This window comes from Vicugna pacos, chromosome 4, assembly GCF_048564905.1.
Source record: "Vicugna pacos chromosome 4, VicPac4, whole genome shotgun sequence".
NCBI lineage: Eukaryota > Metazoa > Chordata > Mammalia > Artiodactyla > Camelidae > Vicugna > Vicugna pacos.
This window is the reverse complement of record NC_132990.1, coordinates 31,181,455-31,195,697: the sequence shown is the minus strand read 5'-3', so window position 1 is coordinate 31,195,697 and position 14,243 is coordinate 31,181,455. Positions and strand designations below refer to the sequence as shown.

General features: G+C 36.1%; 1 protein-coding gene across 4 annotated transcripts in view; it reads left to right on the top strand.

Annotated features, from left to right (window-relative positions):
* The window catches only part of KDM4C (lysine demethylase 4C), a 360,071-nt gene that overhangs the window by 82,433 nt on the left and 263,395 nt on the right, over positions 1-14,243 (top strand). For all 4 annotated transcript variants that reach the window (XR_012071960.1, XM_031676953.2, XM_015242581.3 and 1 more), the window contains one exon: positions 5,828-6,021. Coding sequence is in view for 3 of the 4 variants with exons in the window: in XM_031676953.2 (XP_031532813.2) it covers positions 5,828-6,021 (194 nt within the window). In the remaining variant the exon portion in view is untranslated. The remainder of the gene's footprint in view (positions 1-5,827; positions 6,022-14,243) is intronic.

Below are 14,243 nucleotides of genomic sequence, written 5' to 3'. Positions count from 1 at the left end.
ATATTTTCTTTTTCTTTCTAAAAAATAAATGTTGCTGCTATGAACACATTCCTGTGTATGGTTCCTGGCACACTGTATACAAGTTCTCTAAAGATTTACCTAGGAATGGGAGTGCTGCCTCAGAGATTGTTCACCTTGGTCAGAGACTGTCACTTTGTTTTTCAAAGACTGTACAAATTTATGCTCCCCCAGCACTGTGTAATCATTTTAACTCCCCCCTCACTGTGTAATCATTTTAAAGATAGCTTTACTGAGGTATAGTTTACATACCACAAAATGCACCATGTTACATGTGTAATTCCATGGCTTTTGTGCAACCACCACAACCAGTCCAGTCTTAGAGCACTTCCCACCACCTCCAAAAGCTTCCTCATGTTCACATACATTTTCTTCAGCACTTAATATTGTTCACCTCATTACTTATTGTCAATCTTGTGGCTTTAAAATGTCTTATGTGTGAATTTGCATTTGTCTGGTTATGCATGACATAGAATATCTTTTCATGTCTTTGGCCATTTATGTCTCCTCTTTTGTGAAACATAGTCTGCCTATTTTTCTATTGGATTTTTGATTTTTTTTAATATTATTTGGAATTTTTTAAATTGAAATATAGTCAGTTACAATGTGTCAATTTCTAGTGTACAGCACAGTGTCCCAGTCATGCATATACATACATATATTAGTTTTCATATTCTTTTTCATTAATTTTTTTATGAGATATTTTATATAGTTCCCTGTGCTATACAGAAGAAATTTGTTTTTTAAATCTGTTTTTATATATAGTGGCTAACATTTGCAAATCTCAAACTCCCAAATTTATCCTTTTCCACCCCCTTTCCCCCAGTAACCGTAAGATTGTTTACTATGTCTGTGAGTCTGTTTCTGTTTTGTAGATGAGTTCATTAGTGTCGTCTTTTTCCTTTTTCCTTTTTTTTTTTACATTCCATATATGAGTGATATCATACGGTATTTTTCTTTTTCTCTCTGGCTTACTTAGAATGACAGTCTCCAGGTCAACAATCCATGTTGTTGCAAATGGCCTTTTTAAAATTCTTTTTATGGCTGTAGAATTTTTTATGTATTCTGGATACCAAAACTGTGCCAGTTACAGATGTTGAATCATTTGCTTCAGTTGTGGCTTGTTCTTTTCAAACATTTTTGTTTCTTTTATTTTCAGTGTCTTTGTGTGTGTGTGTGTGTGAGATAACATCAGTTTTGATTCTAGGACCTGAACTGTACAAGGGTGTGCCTTGCTAGCTTCATGGGACTGTTGTACACACTCAATAAAGTGACAACTGTGCAGTGCCATGTAGTGAATCCAAATCAGGAACATACTTTTGAATTGTTTAAACACAATCCACAGAGTTAAAAACAAAATTAGAAGCCATCCACAGTTCTATAGGTGTAAATTAAATGTTATACACTTAATACTTGCTATAATATTCAGTACCTGATAGATGTTGAAAGTGATTTTAGAGTCTCATCCTGTTGTACCCTATTGGGAATGTTTCTTGAGTAGATGTGTGACTGGCCAAAGATGGGTACAACCAAGACCAGACAATAAGTAAAGTTCTAATAAGTAAACCACAGTTTCTGTAGTTTTCACTTTTTTTCCTTTGTCAATTAAAAGTGAATGGTGAGAACTAAATACTTAAGTTTACATATATGTAAGTTACGCTGTGAAAGCATATTTGTTTGCAAGTGTATACAAATACTTGGTAACTAGTTATAGTGTGTGAAGGTATATAGCAAAAACAGCAATCATCTCTGACCCTGCAAAATCAATTCTGTATTTTAAATTACATCAAACAAAAGCAGTTTTAAATTTTTTGAATCCCTTACTTAGAAATAATTAAAAAGGAAGACAGATTATTTTTACACTGAACATGGATGACTGTGAAAAGAGATAAATTAAAAAAGAATATAGGACTGCCTGAGTCCAGAATGAGCCCAAATATCTGGCCACATAGAACATTACTGTCTTCAGGAGTAGGAGTAATAATGAAGATTTTATAAGTAGTTTTTAATCAGTAAATGTAGTAGGCATTTGGTGTTTTGGCCACTGGAAAATAAGAGCTGTAGCATCGGTAAGGTCTGAGAAGTCTGTTTTGTAAGCATCAATTCAGTGTATTTGAGGTTAATTAAAGTTGACCTCAAAATTTTTACAGATGACCTTATTTACAGTGTCTTTTAATGAACAAAGATTTTAATTTTAGTATAATTGATTTTTATCAGTCTTCTTTTCAAATAGTTTTGTATTTTTCTCTCTCCTGGGACTCTGGATTCATGTATCTTAGACATTCCATCCTAAGTATTGCTTAACAGCCTTTCAGATATTCCATTTTGTCTTTCTGTACTGCATTGTGTGTTAATGCCTTATTAAACTACTTCTTTTGTTTAATCCTTTCAATGAGTTTTTAGTTTAATAATGATATATTTCCTTTCTAGAAGTCTACCTCTCCCCCCAAATCTGACGGTCATTCCAAATAGTTCATTTACTTGCTTGTCTTTGTGATTCCATTTTTTATTTCTTTAAACATTTCAAGTTCTTTAGTGTCTGAAAATTCTGATGTCAAAAGTCCTTGGGGTGGGGGAGGGTCGGATGTATTTGCTAGCTTTCTCCAATGATGCTTTGCTTCCCTGTATGTGTGGCAATCTTTGGTTATGTGCTTTGGCTTGATCTTGATTTGTGGAGAATTTACAGGTCTAAATGGAGGATGCTTTTCTCCCAAGAGGATTGGAGTTGTTTTTGCCTGGAACCAGGTATACTATTAACTTCAAAGCCTCGATGGTCTAGACTCAAGGCAGGAATTCCAAGCTCTCTGCAATCTTTTATTTGACTGGGCATTTACCCCCCTTTCTTCTCTGCCCTCCTTCTTTCATATTTCCCTCTTTAAGGTGAATAGTCTTTTTATATGGTACTTCTTGTTGCAGAATTGTTTTTTTCTTCAAAACTTGCTCTGCACTGGTTATTGTCTAGACTTTCAGAAAGAAAAGAAAACACTGCTGTAAAATTGTAGGTATTTTGGTGTTTAAAAATGCAAAAAGGAAAAGAGGCCTCTTTTAAAAGTAAAAAGTTTAGAGAATGTGACATATCTTTATGGAAAGGAAGCAAAAAGAGCTATCATGTCACACATTGTAATTAACTCTGAAGCAAAATGAATGTCACATGGATCTAATTTTATTCTTATTGTGTGAAGATCCTAAGAAAATCCTCTATTTTAAAATGTGACCAGACCCTTCATTTTAGTTATTGAAAGGTACAATTTTCACACATTACTGTGTGAACTCGGTTGAATTTTGAAGTCTTTGAAACTAACCAAATTTTATTTTTCTTTCTTCATATGCATTACCTCTGAAACTTCAAGGGCTTGTCAAAGCCGTGTGAGTTGGTGGCAGGAATTTACATTAGCCTAGGTTTAAGTTACCAGGAAACAAATGGGGATTGGGTGGATGGTCTTCTGTTTGGATCACAGTACTCTAGCAGGTGTTGGCTGGAATGTGATAAGGGTCATAAGAAAGGGGTGGTAAGAGCCAAAATGAGGAAAAGCAGAATCTTTTAAAAAATACTAAATAAAAGTTCCTGAAAACTTTAGTTAGAATCTTTTATAATTTCTCTGAGTAGTTTCTCTGAGTTTTAGAGCATCTAAGAGGTAGATCTTCTTTTTTAATAATTGGATTTTCTAATGAAATGATGTTTTTCCCTGTAAATTCATATAATTCAGAAATTTTTCTTGGTCACTGTGAGTGCAGCTTAGAGCTGGATATGTGGCAGTCAAGCTCAGGAGAGAGATGGGGGTGGAAAGAGCCGCACAGGGATAATATTGAAGGTGCTGAGGATGATGGCAGGAGATGGTGGTGGCTGGGGGAAGAAACATGTGGGGTGGATGTTGATGTTGTTGAGAAAAGATACTTAAGTCTTACGTAAACAAGGTCCCATGGCCAGAGAGTTTTGGGAAATGTGGAATTAAGCAACGTTAAACAGCTTCCTTCTACCATGGCCTCTCATCACCTTTCGAGTGCCTGTTGGCGCTGTGACTTTATAAGAGGTAGAGAAAATGAGGCCAAAATTTTTTGACCATAGCTTCTTGTGGGACTAATGTTCATTGGCATTATTTTAGGAAGAATTAGTTTTCTCCCTTCATCTCCTTAGACCCACAGGTCTAGGGATGTCAAAAGATTCAGCCTCAGTTACTTATGAAAGATAGTATCAGTCAGAAACAAAGACAAGACTTCTCCAAATGTAGGAATTTCAGAGCAATAGTTTGTTCCTAAATTTGCGAGCTCATTCAGTTTAAAAATGATTCCTATAATATGGTGTTCGTTTATTACTTCAGAGTCATTGCCCCAGTAATGACTTTTAAATAGGACTCTATTATTAGAGTGATTGGACTGAAGTCTGACTGAACTAGAGTTAAGAGATTGCATCACTATAAATAGAGTGAGAAAATATTTTACATAATTTGATTGAACTTGTATGAGATCTCATAAGTTGGAACCTAGGATCTTCTCTAAAAGGATACTTACTTTGAACAATTTCCAAATAGCAAACTTCCTACTGTGGGGTTTAAATTGTAAATAGAGTGGCTACCTTGGAGAATTTGGGAATTAAATTATTTCCTCTGGCACTTTTAATTGCATTTCCTGAGGCAGAGCTTCATTACTGCTCCATCAACAATTTTCCTGATCTCAAAGCTCAAGGAAGTAAGATCAGTGCGCTGATTATATTATCATCTAAAGACCAGAATGAAAACAGAATACCCCTGAAAGTTTTTAGTGTATAAAGGAAATAGTAGATATGGTTGTCTGTGAGGCTGTTGGCATAGCTACTGGGGAGAGCCTTTTTGATGAACATAAATAAATTTAATGCCCTTCTTTAATAGCACCATGAGGAGGTTGAAATGCATTTAAAGACATTGCAATTTCCATATGATTGTGTAGGAGTGGGTCCAATCTCTGAAAAAATTGTAAGCAGCTGTGAATTATAGTGAATTAATTGATTGGTAAATTCAATAAAACTGGAATCTTTTCCTGTCACTTTAACCCTTATACCAGTGACTCAACCTTTTCTCTCTCTCTGATCACCCATGTTGGGATACTGTTATAAAATTACAGTATTCCAGCAATCTTATCAAAGTTTGAGTAAGTATTTTTAGCAGTTATTCTGTGTTTAAAATTTCCCATCAACATAAGAGGTAAATATGTAGTTGAAGGAACGGTAAAAGCTCAATGATTAACACAAAGCTTAGAATAATGCGAAGAATTTTTCTAATAATTAGAGTTGACTTTTCAGGGAACGATGTGTCCCATGCTAGAATTGAACTGGATGGGGATGAGAGGGATGACAGAAGAAAGATTTTGTTTGTGGTACCTTAAGGTGATGTCTGATGCTGAATGTGACTTTTTGAGTGACGTACAAATAAACAAAGAAGCTAAAAAATAGAAACCCCTCAAACTAAAAGGTGTGTGAAAGATGAAAAGCACACTCCAGATCATATGCTTTGAATCAATGATTTTTTACTAAAAGCACATGGGGAGTGGGGCCTTAATTCTCTGTTGTTTGGCATGATTTTGTACTAATATTTATACAGAACAGTATGCTGGCAGTAATCTTGGGTAATGAATCATGGATCCATATAACTATATGTGTGTGTGTGTCTCTGTGTATGCATGTGCCTTGGATTATTATTGCTTAATTTTTTATTTCAAAATGAATTAAAATCTACAGTGCAATAATTTTGGCAAATAAGGGTTTGATCAATAAATATTATCTTTATGAGTTTGTTAATATTTGTTTTTTTTTCCTCTCTCTCTTTCCTGGTTCTAGGGTGTGGATGAATGGAACATAGCTCGCCTAAACACAGTCTTGGATGTGGTTGAGGAAGAGTGCGGTATTTCTATTGAGGGTGTAAATACCCCTTACCTCTATTTTGGCATGTGGAAAACCACATTCGCGTGGCACACGGAGGATATGGATCTCTACAGCATTAATTATCTCCACTTTGGAGAGCCCAAGTCTTGGCAAGTTACATGTTTAATATTTATTTGCTTTGAAATTTTGAAATTTGGGTAATATGAACCCATTAAAGAGGATTTTTTTCCCCCTTTATCTTGTGGATTCAGATTTATATCAGCTGTAAGGAAGTTTCTGACTGTAATAATTAATTATTAAAGTCTTCCACACTGCCCAGGTTTTGCTCAAAGTCATGAAGCTAGTGGTGACTTGTATTATATCTAAGATTGCCTTGAGACCATTTTGTGGGCTGTGAATTGATAGATATTTTATTCTCGAAGAATTTGTTTTGCATCTTTATTTCTGTGGGCATTTGTTGGAAGGTGTGCAGAAGATCTCATCAGGACTGAAAGTTGACTTCCTGGATGTAGGGTATCAAGTAATCCTAATGATTGTCTGGTCTGGTCTCCTCTGAGTAAATGACAGGTTCCATTTAGTGTGTGGTGGCTGGAGGAAGAAGAGGGATGACTCAGGAGGCCTGTTACCTCTCTCTGGAGGATGGATGTGGGGAAGAGAATAAGTGTGAATATGTACCCTTAAGTTGTAATTTCCTTTGTTTGTGCCTCTTTCCTCATCTTTCTGAGCAACAATTTTAAGATTTATTGCTCTGTAGAATGCATCATATGGTATAGTCCCTACACATTTGTAGTTATTAGTCTGCCTGTCACCCTGGAGTCCTTTGTGGTCAGCCAGTTTCCTGTTTGAACTTGTTTTTGTGGGTTTTAGTCTTAGAAGAGTTTAAATATTAGTTCTGTTTTGTGTGGTACACATACATGCAGAATAACTCACAGACAGAAGTATACGAAGTATCAACTTGACAAGCCAGGACCCATGATGTTTCTAGTGGTTGTGAACGTGATAGGATGCTCTGCAGGTGCTTGTGTCAGCCGGTAGCTTTCTTGCCTCCAATTTAAAGACAATGGCCTCTTTCCAAGTTCTCCTGCTGATCAAGTGTTGAGTACAGCGTGTAATTTCTGTCTCCATCTTGCTGTTACTTGCCGTTGAGGTTTTATCATTTGATGAAGTGTCAAATTGTAAGCTTTCTTCAATAAATTCAAATATAGCAAAAGTTCACAATGATCAAAAATGACATTTAATCAGCAGGAAAATTTTAGGTGGAAGGACAAACTCTTAGGACATGCAAGAGAAATCCAGGCAGTTCCTGGTTTGCTGTGGAGTTTTGTGATCTGAGAAAAGTTAGTGAGAAGCTGTTTAACTTCCTTTAACTGTGTTTTACTTACACATTTTGTTGGGTATTCTGCTCTCTTAATGGAATAAATTAAATTTAAACATTTTGAATAAGTGATCTAGGACCTAGAGAAGCTTTGGTGACAGAATGGAGTGATGAGAGGATGCCTTACACAGGTGTTTATCGAGGGCCTGTTGTGAGCACACATTTTAGGCCCTGTGAGTCTCTGTCATATTTCTTCAGCACTGCTGGAAAGTCTGGGAATGTCATCCTTTAATACTTTTGGGTCTTGCCTTTGAGAGATTTGGAAAATTACTTTAAACAGTGCATAGGCTTCTGGGCAGTTTCTCAGCTGCATAATTATCACCATGATCTTTCTGATACTTTTGTTGTGGATAAAATTAAGTGAAATTGGTAAATTCAACATCTTGGCAAAATCTAGTATATAGGCAACTATGTATTATACTTCCCTTAAGAAATCTAAAAAGGTAGTAGCAAAACTTTTCTGTAGTTCTGGAGAAATTCATGACAATATCTGGGATATTAATTTGAGTTTCAGTATTGGAGGAGTTGAAATTAAGTCTCTGCTCTACTGTTAAAGGATTATGTTGTGTCCTAAAGATGGCTTAGGAGAGAATATTCTGGTAGGGGATAAGACTGATTCTACAGTCTGTGTTTTGGGGAAAGAGCACCAGTGTTCATGAGTGAGAATAAGTATGTTGGATTCCAGAGTATTTCTTTCTCTCTGGAGTTTTTTTTTTTCTGAATTTAGTTACTCTATTAAGTTTTAAGCATATAGATTCCATTATATGTGTTAAGAGTAGATTTTGAGTATCACTATTATCTTTAACCTTGGACATTATTTATAATGATAAAATAATAAAACACAGCAGTGAATTATGACAGTTAATCTACATTCCATCTTCTAAGGTAACTGCTGTAGGAAGAGTGATATAAATGACTCTGAGGATATTTCCCAGTAGATTTATTAACGATTATATTAGCTCAGCATAAATAATTTTGAGGTAAACTCTATTATCATTAAAATTCATTTCAGTAATCAACATCATGTATTTGAAGTGAGCTCTGAAAGGTGGTGGGAGCAATACAAATTCATGTAAATATTGGGAGGCAGGCGGTGTGTGTGGCAGAGCTCAGACTCAAGGGAGCAGCGATCAGGGCCCTAGTCCTTACTCTGCTACTGAAGTGTGTGTCTTTGGACAAAGAACTTTACTTCTGTGGACCAGTTTCCTCACCCACAGAATGACAAGATTAATCAGAGGGATCTCCAGTGCTGATTCTATAATTTGTGATCAGAACCATAACTGTTTTTACCTGCCCTGCAAAATGAGAGGATGATGAGGTGATGTAAGGTTCTGTCTGTGTGGGCATGTGTGCTGGTTTCCTTTTCTGGTGTTCTCTCCTTGTTGAGTTTCCTTTACTCTCCTTCAGGGGTGCCCTCTCTCATGCTTGACCTCTGCCCTTGTCAGGGTGTCTTCCTCCTCTCTGGTCTCAGAGGCTGGTGTTCAATTTCAACTTCCTCCTCTTCTTCAGTTCTATCCTCAGACACCAGGTTCTGGGTACAGTTGTTGCCCAAGACTCTCTCCTTATTTCCATGACTACGCTGCTCTCCTCTGCTCTTAGATTTTTGCTTGGAGGCTTTCTGGACCATGCGTTGCCCCACCTTAGCCATCTATTTTTGCACCTTTCAAGTGGTTTTGACCACCCTTGCCCCTTTTCTATGTCTGCTTTGATGTCCGGGCTGTATTTGCCTTTGAATCATCAACACTTGCCACAGGGCCTGGCTATAGCATTGATTCTCTGTAAATAATTCTCATTTTGAATCAGGAGAGTGTTAAATTATTTGGGATTAATCTGTTCAGGGCCACACAAGATAATTTATAAAATGTTTTATAAAGATTCTTGTCTCAAATGTAGCTATTAAGAACACTGAGTTTCCAGAGACTTCTGAGTAGCTGCAGGTATCCCTAGCTCTAGGTAGAAGCCGTGAAATATCCTTTTCTGGGCACAACATTTAGCAGATTTTGCCAATTTTGTGAACACAGGTTCGTACCGAAGAGACTTTAGAGGAGCTAATGATTTATTTAAACATTTCTGGCAGGAAGGTTTAAGGAAAAAAGAATGCTTGAAGTAGGCAGAGAGAAAACTGCTTTGGTGGTCAGTGGTAATGTATTTATTTTCTTGGAATTAATATTTACTTTGGAGCCAGAAGACGTGTTTTAAAATCCTAATCTGTCGCTTACCAGCTGAATGACTTAGGGCAAATCACTATACTCCTTTCATCATGAGTTTCTTTAACTGCCAGACAGAGGTGTGATTTATTCACTGTCTACTTATAGGAAAGCTGGGGTCGGGGAGCAGTCCAGGGATATACTGTATATAAAAGTGCTTTGTATAAACCATAAGGAACTATATAAATAACTAAAATTATTATTGTCTTGATAACCTTATAAAAATAAATAATTTTTTGGTCACAGTAATTACTCAAAACCTGAACTTGACATGATGTGTCTCTCTATGATAGAATAGGAGTTTCAAAGATAAGCAAAATATAATTTTCCTTTTCCAAGCATCGTGTGTGATAGTGGTTAATTGCTGGGGGATATAGAATTTAGATGGTGCCTTGAATCTTTCGTTCTTAGCTTGTGTCCAAACACAGTAAGATACTTTCAGATTTACTCTGTAGAGAATGAGAGAGGTAGTTAAAAGGACATGTCTTAAGCTCTGAAGAACTCTAAAACCAGGAAAGAAGATTCTCCTAGATGTTTTTAGAAAAGTTAAGGATGGGCTAAGTTTGGACTTGGCTAAATTTTATTCAGTAAGCTGTGTGATTTTGTTAAATGTTACAGTAAGAAGTGTCAGAGCATTCAGTATGTATATACAGTTAGTTCAGTGCTTTTTCTTCAGACTGATTTGTTCAGTGCTGTGTAATGTTTAAGAGCATAGATTTTTGCACCAGAGTTTTGTGTTTTGAGTTCTGGCATTGCTTTTCACTGAGTATATCACCCAGGACAATTAGTATATAAACCCCCTGTCTCCATTTCCTCTCTGAAAGCACTCACATGTTTTGGTGCCCACCTTGTGAGGTAGTTGTGTGGATTAAATAAAATACTGTACACAGAGCATATGACACAGCTCACAACATACCGTAAGAGCTCAATAGATGCTAACATTTCATACATTTATTTAATAAATACATATTGCATGTCATACTTAAGACCTTATGATCTTACATTAATAAGGATTCTTTGTTCTAAATGACAGAAACCCAATTTAAGCAAAAAGAATATTTTGCAGTGTGTGTAGTTGGGATCAGCTACAAGCAGGGTCAAGCTGGACCCATTGGGTGTCTGAGTCAGCTTGTCCCTTCATCTCTCCCCACTGCCTTTCATTCCTTCACTCCCTCCCGTCTTGCCCCTACCCCTTGCTCTTTTTCTTTTTCCTTTCTTCCTAGGGTAGAGGAGGAGCTGTTTATTTTTAAATAAATATTGATTATCGTTGAATTTTAGAATTCAAGTCTGTCTTTTTAAGAGAACAAATTCAGTTATTTGTTATTGACTTGATCTGAGCATATTTAATGCACATCTTTTTTCTTAAAATGTGAGCTCCCAGAGAGGGGGACCTTCACTGTCTGGTTCACTAGCATGTCTCCAGTGCCTGACACCCTCAGTGGCATGAGCTTGATGCAGAATGGACACTCAGTAAATAATTGTTAAATGAGCAGTCTTACTGAAGGAATTCCTTAATGACATTTTTTTCCCTGAAACACCTAGAGCAAAACATTACTTTTAGGAGTGGACAGCTTGATAATATTTAACGATACATTGAATTAGCAACATGTGTTACTAGCTCCTACTTGTTTACTTATCTATCTATTAAGTTTAGACTCATTAATGTATTCTAATTGCAAATGTTAAGACTAACTGGATAATGGTAAAAGCTGTATGTACCCTTCTGATAGTTTGTACAGAAAAAATGTTCTTGGAATTAACAGTGGTTTGTTTCTGGTTTTAATTACTCTTCCTTGAAAAATTTGACTTCTAAATAAGAAAAACAGACTTTTATAAGTACTTTTTAATTGATATATTTATAAAATTAACTGCAGAAATTCTGATCAGTTTTAGGCATATTCAGGTTATATTTTTAGATAATATTATTTTTAAAAAGTTAAAAAAAATTGGAAATATACTCTCCAAAATAATTTTGTACTCAGTTGCTACCTATATTTGTAGGAAGAGAATACAATGATAATGGGAAGCAAAAATTTTTATTGATCAAATGGATCACATTTTACTTAGACCTGAGCCTGTCTTGGAGATAAACACAACACACACATGTCCAGAGATCCCTGCTTGGCACAGAGTTCCTTAAAGAAAGCATCAGTGAGGTTTAGTGTTTTTGATATTGAAAGTAAATCTCGCTCTTCCCTGAAGTGATGATATGGAATGCCTTTTCACTAACTGATTGGTAACTTTGGATTCTCAAACAGGAACTCTAAACTTATATTAATTAAATACTTTTGATACCCCCGATAAGCATAGCAGGCCTTATAAATTCCTTCAGGATGCTTATTTCCTTGTTGCCACTCTTTCACATAAAGCCACCACCACCACCTGCAAGAATGAATCACAGAAACCTTCAAATGAAAAAGAAAAAAAATTACTGAATCAAATCCATAACTCTTAGGGAAAAATCAGAAGGTTAATGCAAATTTATTTACTGTGTAGTTCATGGAAAACAAATATTATTACTGTTAGCTTTGCAAATTACTGTGGCAGATACAGTAGTTCACAGATTATGTTGTCTAGCTTATCTTTTTTCCTCCATATTTTTCCTCCTTGTCAAATTATTTAATCTTGCTGTTTAGGTAGCACTTTGTAGAAAATGCATAGTATTTAATATTTGTTTCATAAAAATTATTCTTTGACTTGAGCATATAGGAAAGCAGCTTTTAAATAATTAATTAATTAATTAATTTTAGGTTGCACTTCCATAGGTAGGCTTGCAAATGGATTTATAAATGTTCCTTCTGTGACCTCAAATATGTTCATTCTTTGCTTACTTTCCAAGGAGTAGGGCTTTACTGGAAAGGTGAAGTGTGTTCTTTATCTTTGGTGACTCCATTTCATTTCGTCTGATCCTTTTATGTGTGCCAGAAAAAGTGCTTATCACTTTAGAAAATCATCTCAGGTAATCCACACGAGGGATTTTCCAGGTAGGTGGGTTTTTTTGCCCTGTTTTTAAACTGAGGGCTCTGAGACTGACTTAGAACCTTACGTGCTTTATCTAGTGATTAGTGAGTCTTGCAGCTGGGATTTTAACTCTTATTTGTCTGATTCTTCCCATAGACTTAGCAACAAAAGAAAAAAGTAACGGTGAAGGAATAGGCAAGAAGAAAGTGTTTCTGTCTTTCTGTTTTACACCATAAACTCTATTTTAATGAGATTTTCTGCAGAACCAAAAGAGAAACCAGCCTCATATTTTGGGACAAAACTGTGGCATAAGAGAGAAGATTTTCAGAACGGTGAAATGTGGCTAGACTCCAATCTGTGATAATTGATAGCAGTCATTCAGATGGGGACACCATTGGAGGTGAGAGTAGAAGAAGTCACTGGGCCAACTTTATTTGCTTCAGATTTTTTCTTTAGATATCCTTTGGAAATCTACTTGAAATTAGAAATAAAATCCCCCATTTTAGAAAGAACGAGTTTTACCTTGAGGATTTTGTCTTCCTCTGGGGAATGGGTGGTGATTCTTCAATTAGACATCTATTTACATTTGGTCCCCTCAAGTGAAGCTTTGGAAAATGCTAGTCTGTCCCTGTCAAGAGATAAGAGTGCCTTGTCTGTCAAACCTGTCAGATAAGAGCTACTAGGATGGGGACAAGCCCAGCTTCTGAAGGCTACAACACAGTCCTCCTTAGTCTTCCAGTATTGTGGACCAACCAGTTTTTACTTTGAAATTAATTTTCATGCATTTCCTCATGTTATTTGGAATCTGTTTTAATCCATTTAAAAAATAATGTCTTCATTGGATTCCTCTGGATTGAGAATGTTTTGCTGAGTTTGTCTTGGCTTCTTGAAATATAAACTCACTGGGAACCAGCTTAGCCGAAAAGGAGAATTTAAGTGAATGGTCAGAAACATCTAGAACCCTTGGAAGTTGCCAGGGTGTGTTGGATCCTGGGCCCCAATTCTCTTTGTGTATTGTCTTCATTTTTCTCCCTGGGCCATATATTCTTCCCTGTATCACCAGAAAGGAAAGCTGCCCCATCTGGGAGGGTGCATGGATTTTTCCAGGCTTGGAGTCTGTGCCAATCTCTTGCATAATTCACTGAGGCCAAGGGTAGGAAGGTATTATTGTCCTGGCTTGGGTCACGGGCTTGCCTTTGTGGTTGTTGGGGCAGAAGCATAAAGAATGGCAGCCCCCCTTAGAATTACAAGTTTGTGTTTGGGGGAGATGGTTCCTCAAAAGAAGGACAGTGCTATTACCTGAATTATGTTGCCCAAGGGGGATAAAACCCAATGTCTTCTACAAATAAAAAGTCAAATAAAATTTCCAAATGAATGTTCAAGTATTTGATTAAAAATTTTAGAAGTTTGATAACTGGCTATTAATAGTCAGTTTTATCAATTTATTATGTCTTATTCTCTTAGAACTCTTGTATCATTGATTTGTGTATTTTGATCTTATTTCCTCAAGGAATCTTGAGGGCAGCACCGTAGCACCTTTGTGGGGTAAGGCACCACCACAGATTCATAAATCTGTTTAATTATTGAAACAGGATTTTTTGGGCTTTGCTAACTTGTATATCATATATGTACAACATCATGCTTCTTTCAGTCTTTATTAATCTTATAATACTCTCTGGTTTCTTATGGGTAAATACTATGAAATTAGCCTATAAAATAATATAGTTATGTATCCTGTGTGATGCTTGTATAGAATTGGCCTAATGTATAGGAAATTTTTACAAGTTACAAAAAACTGTTTGTTAGAAACTTTTAGACACTCTACTTA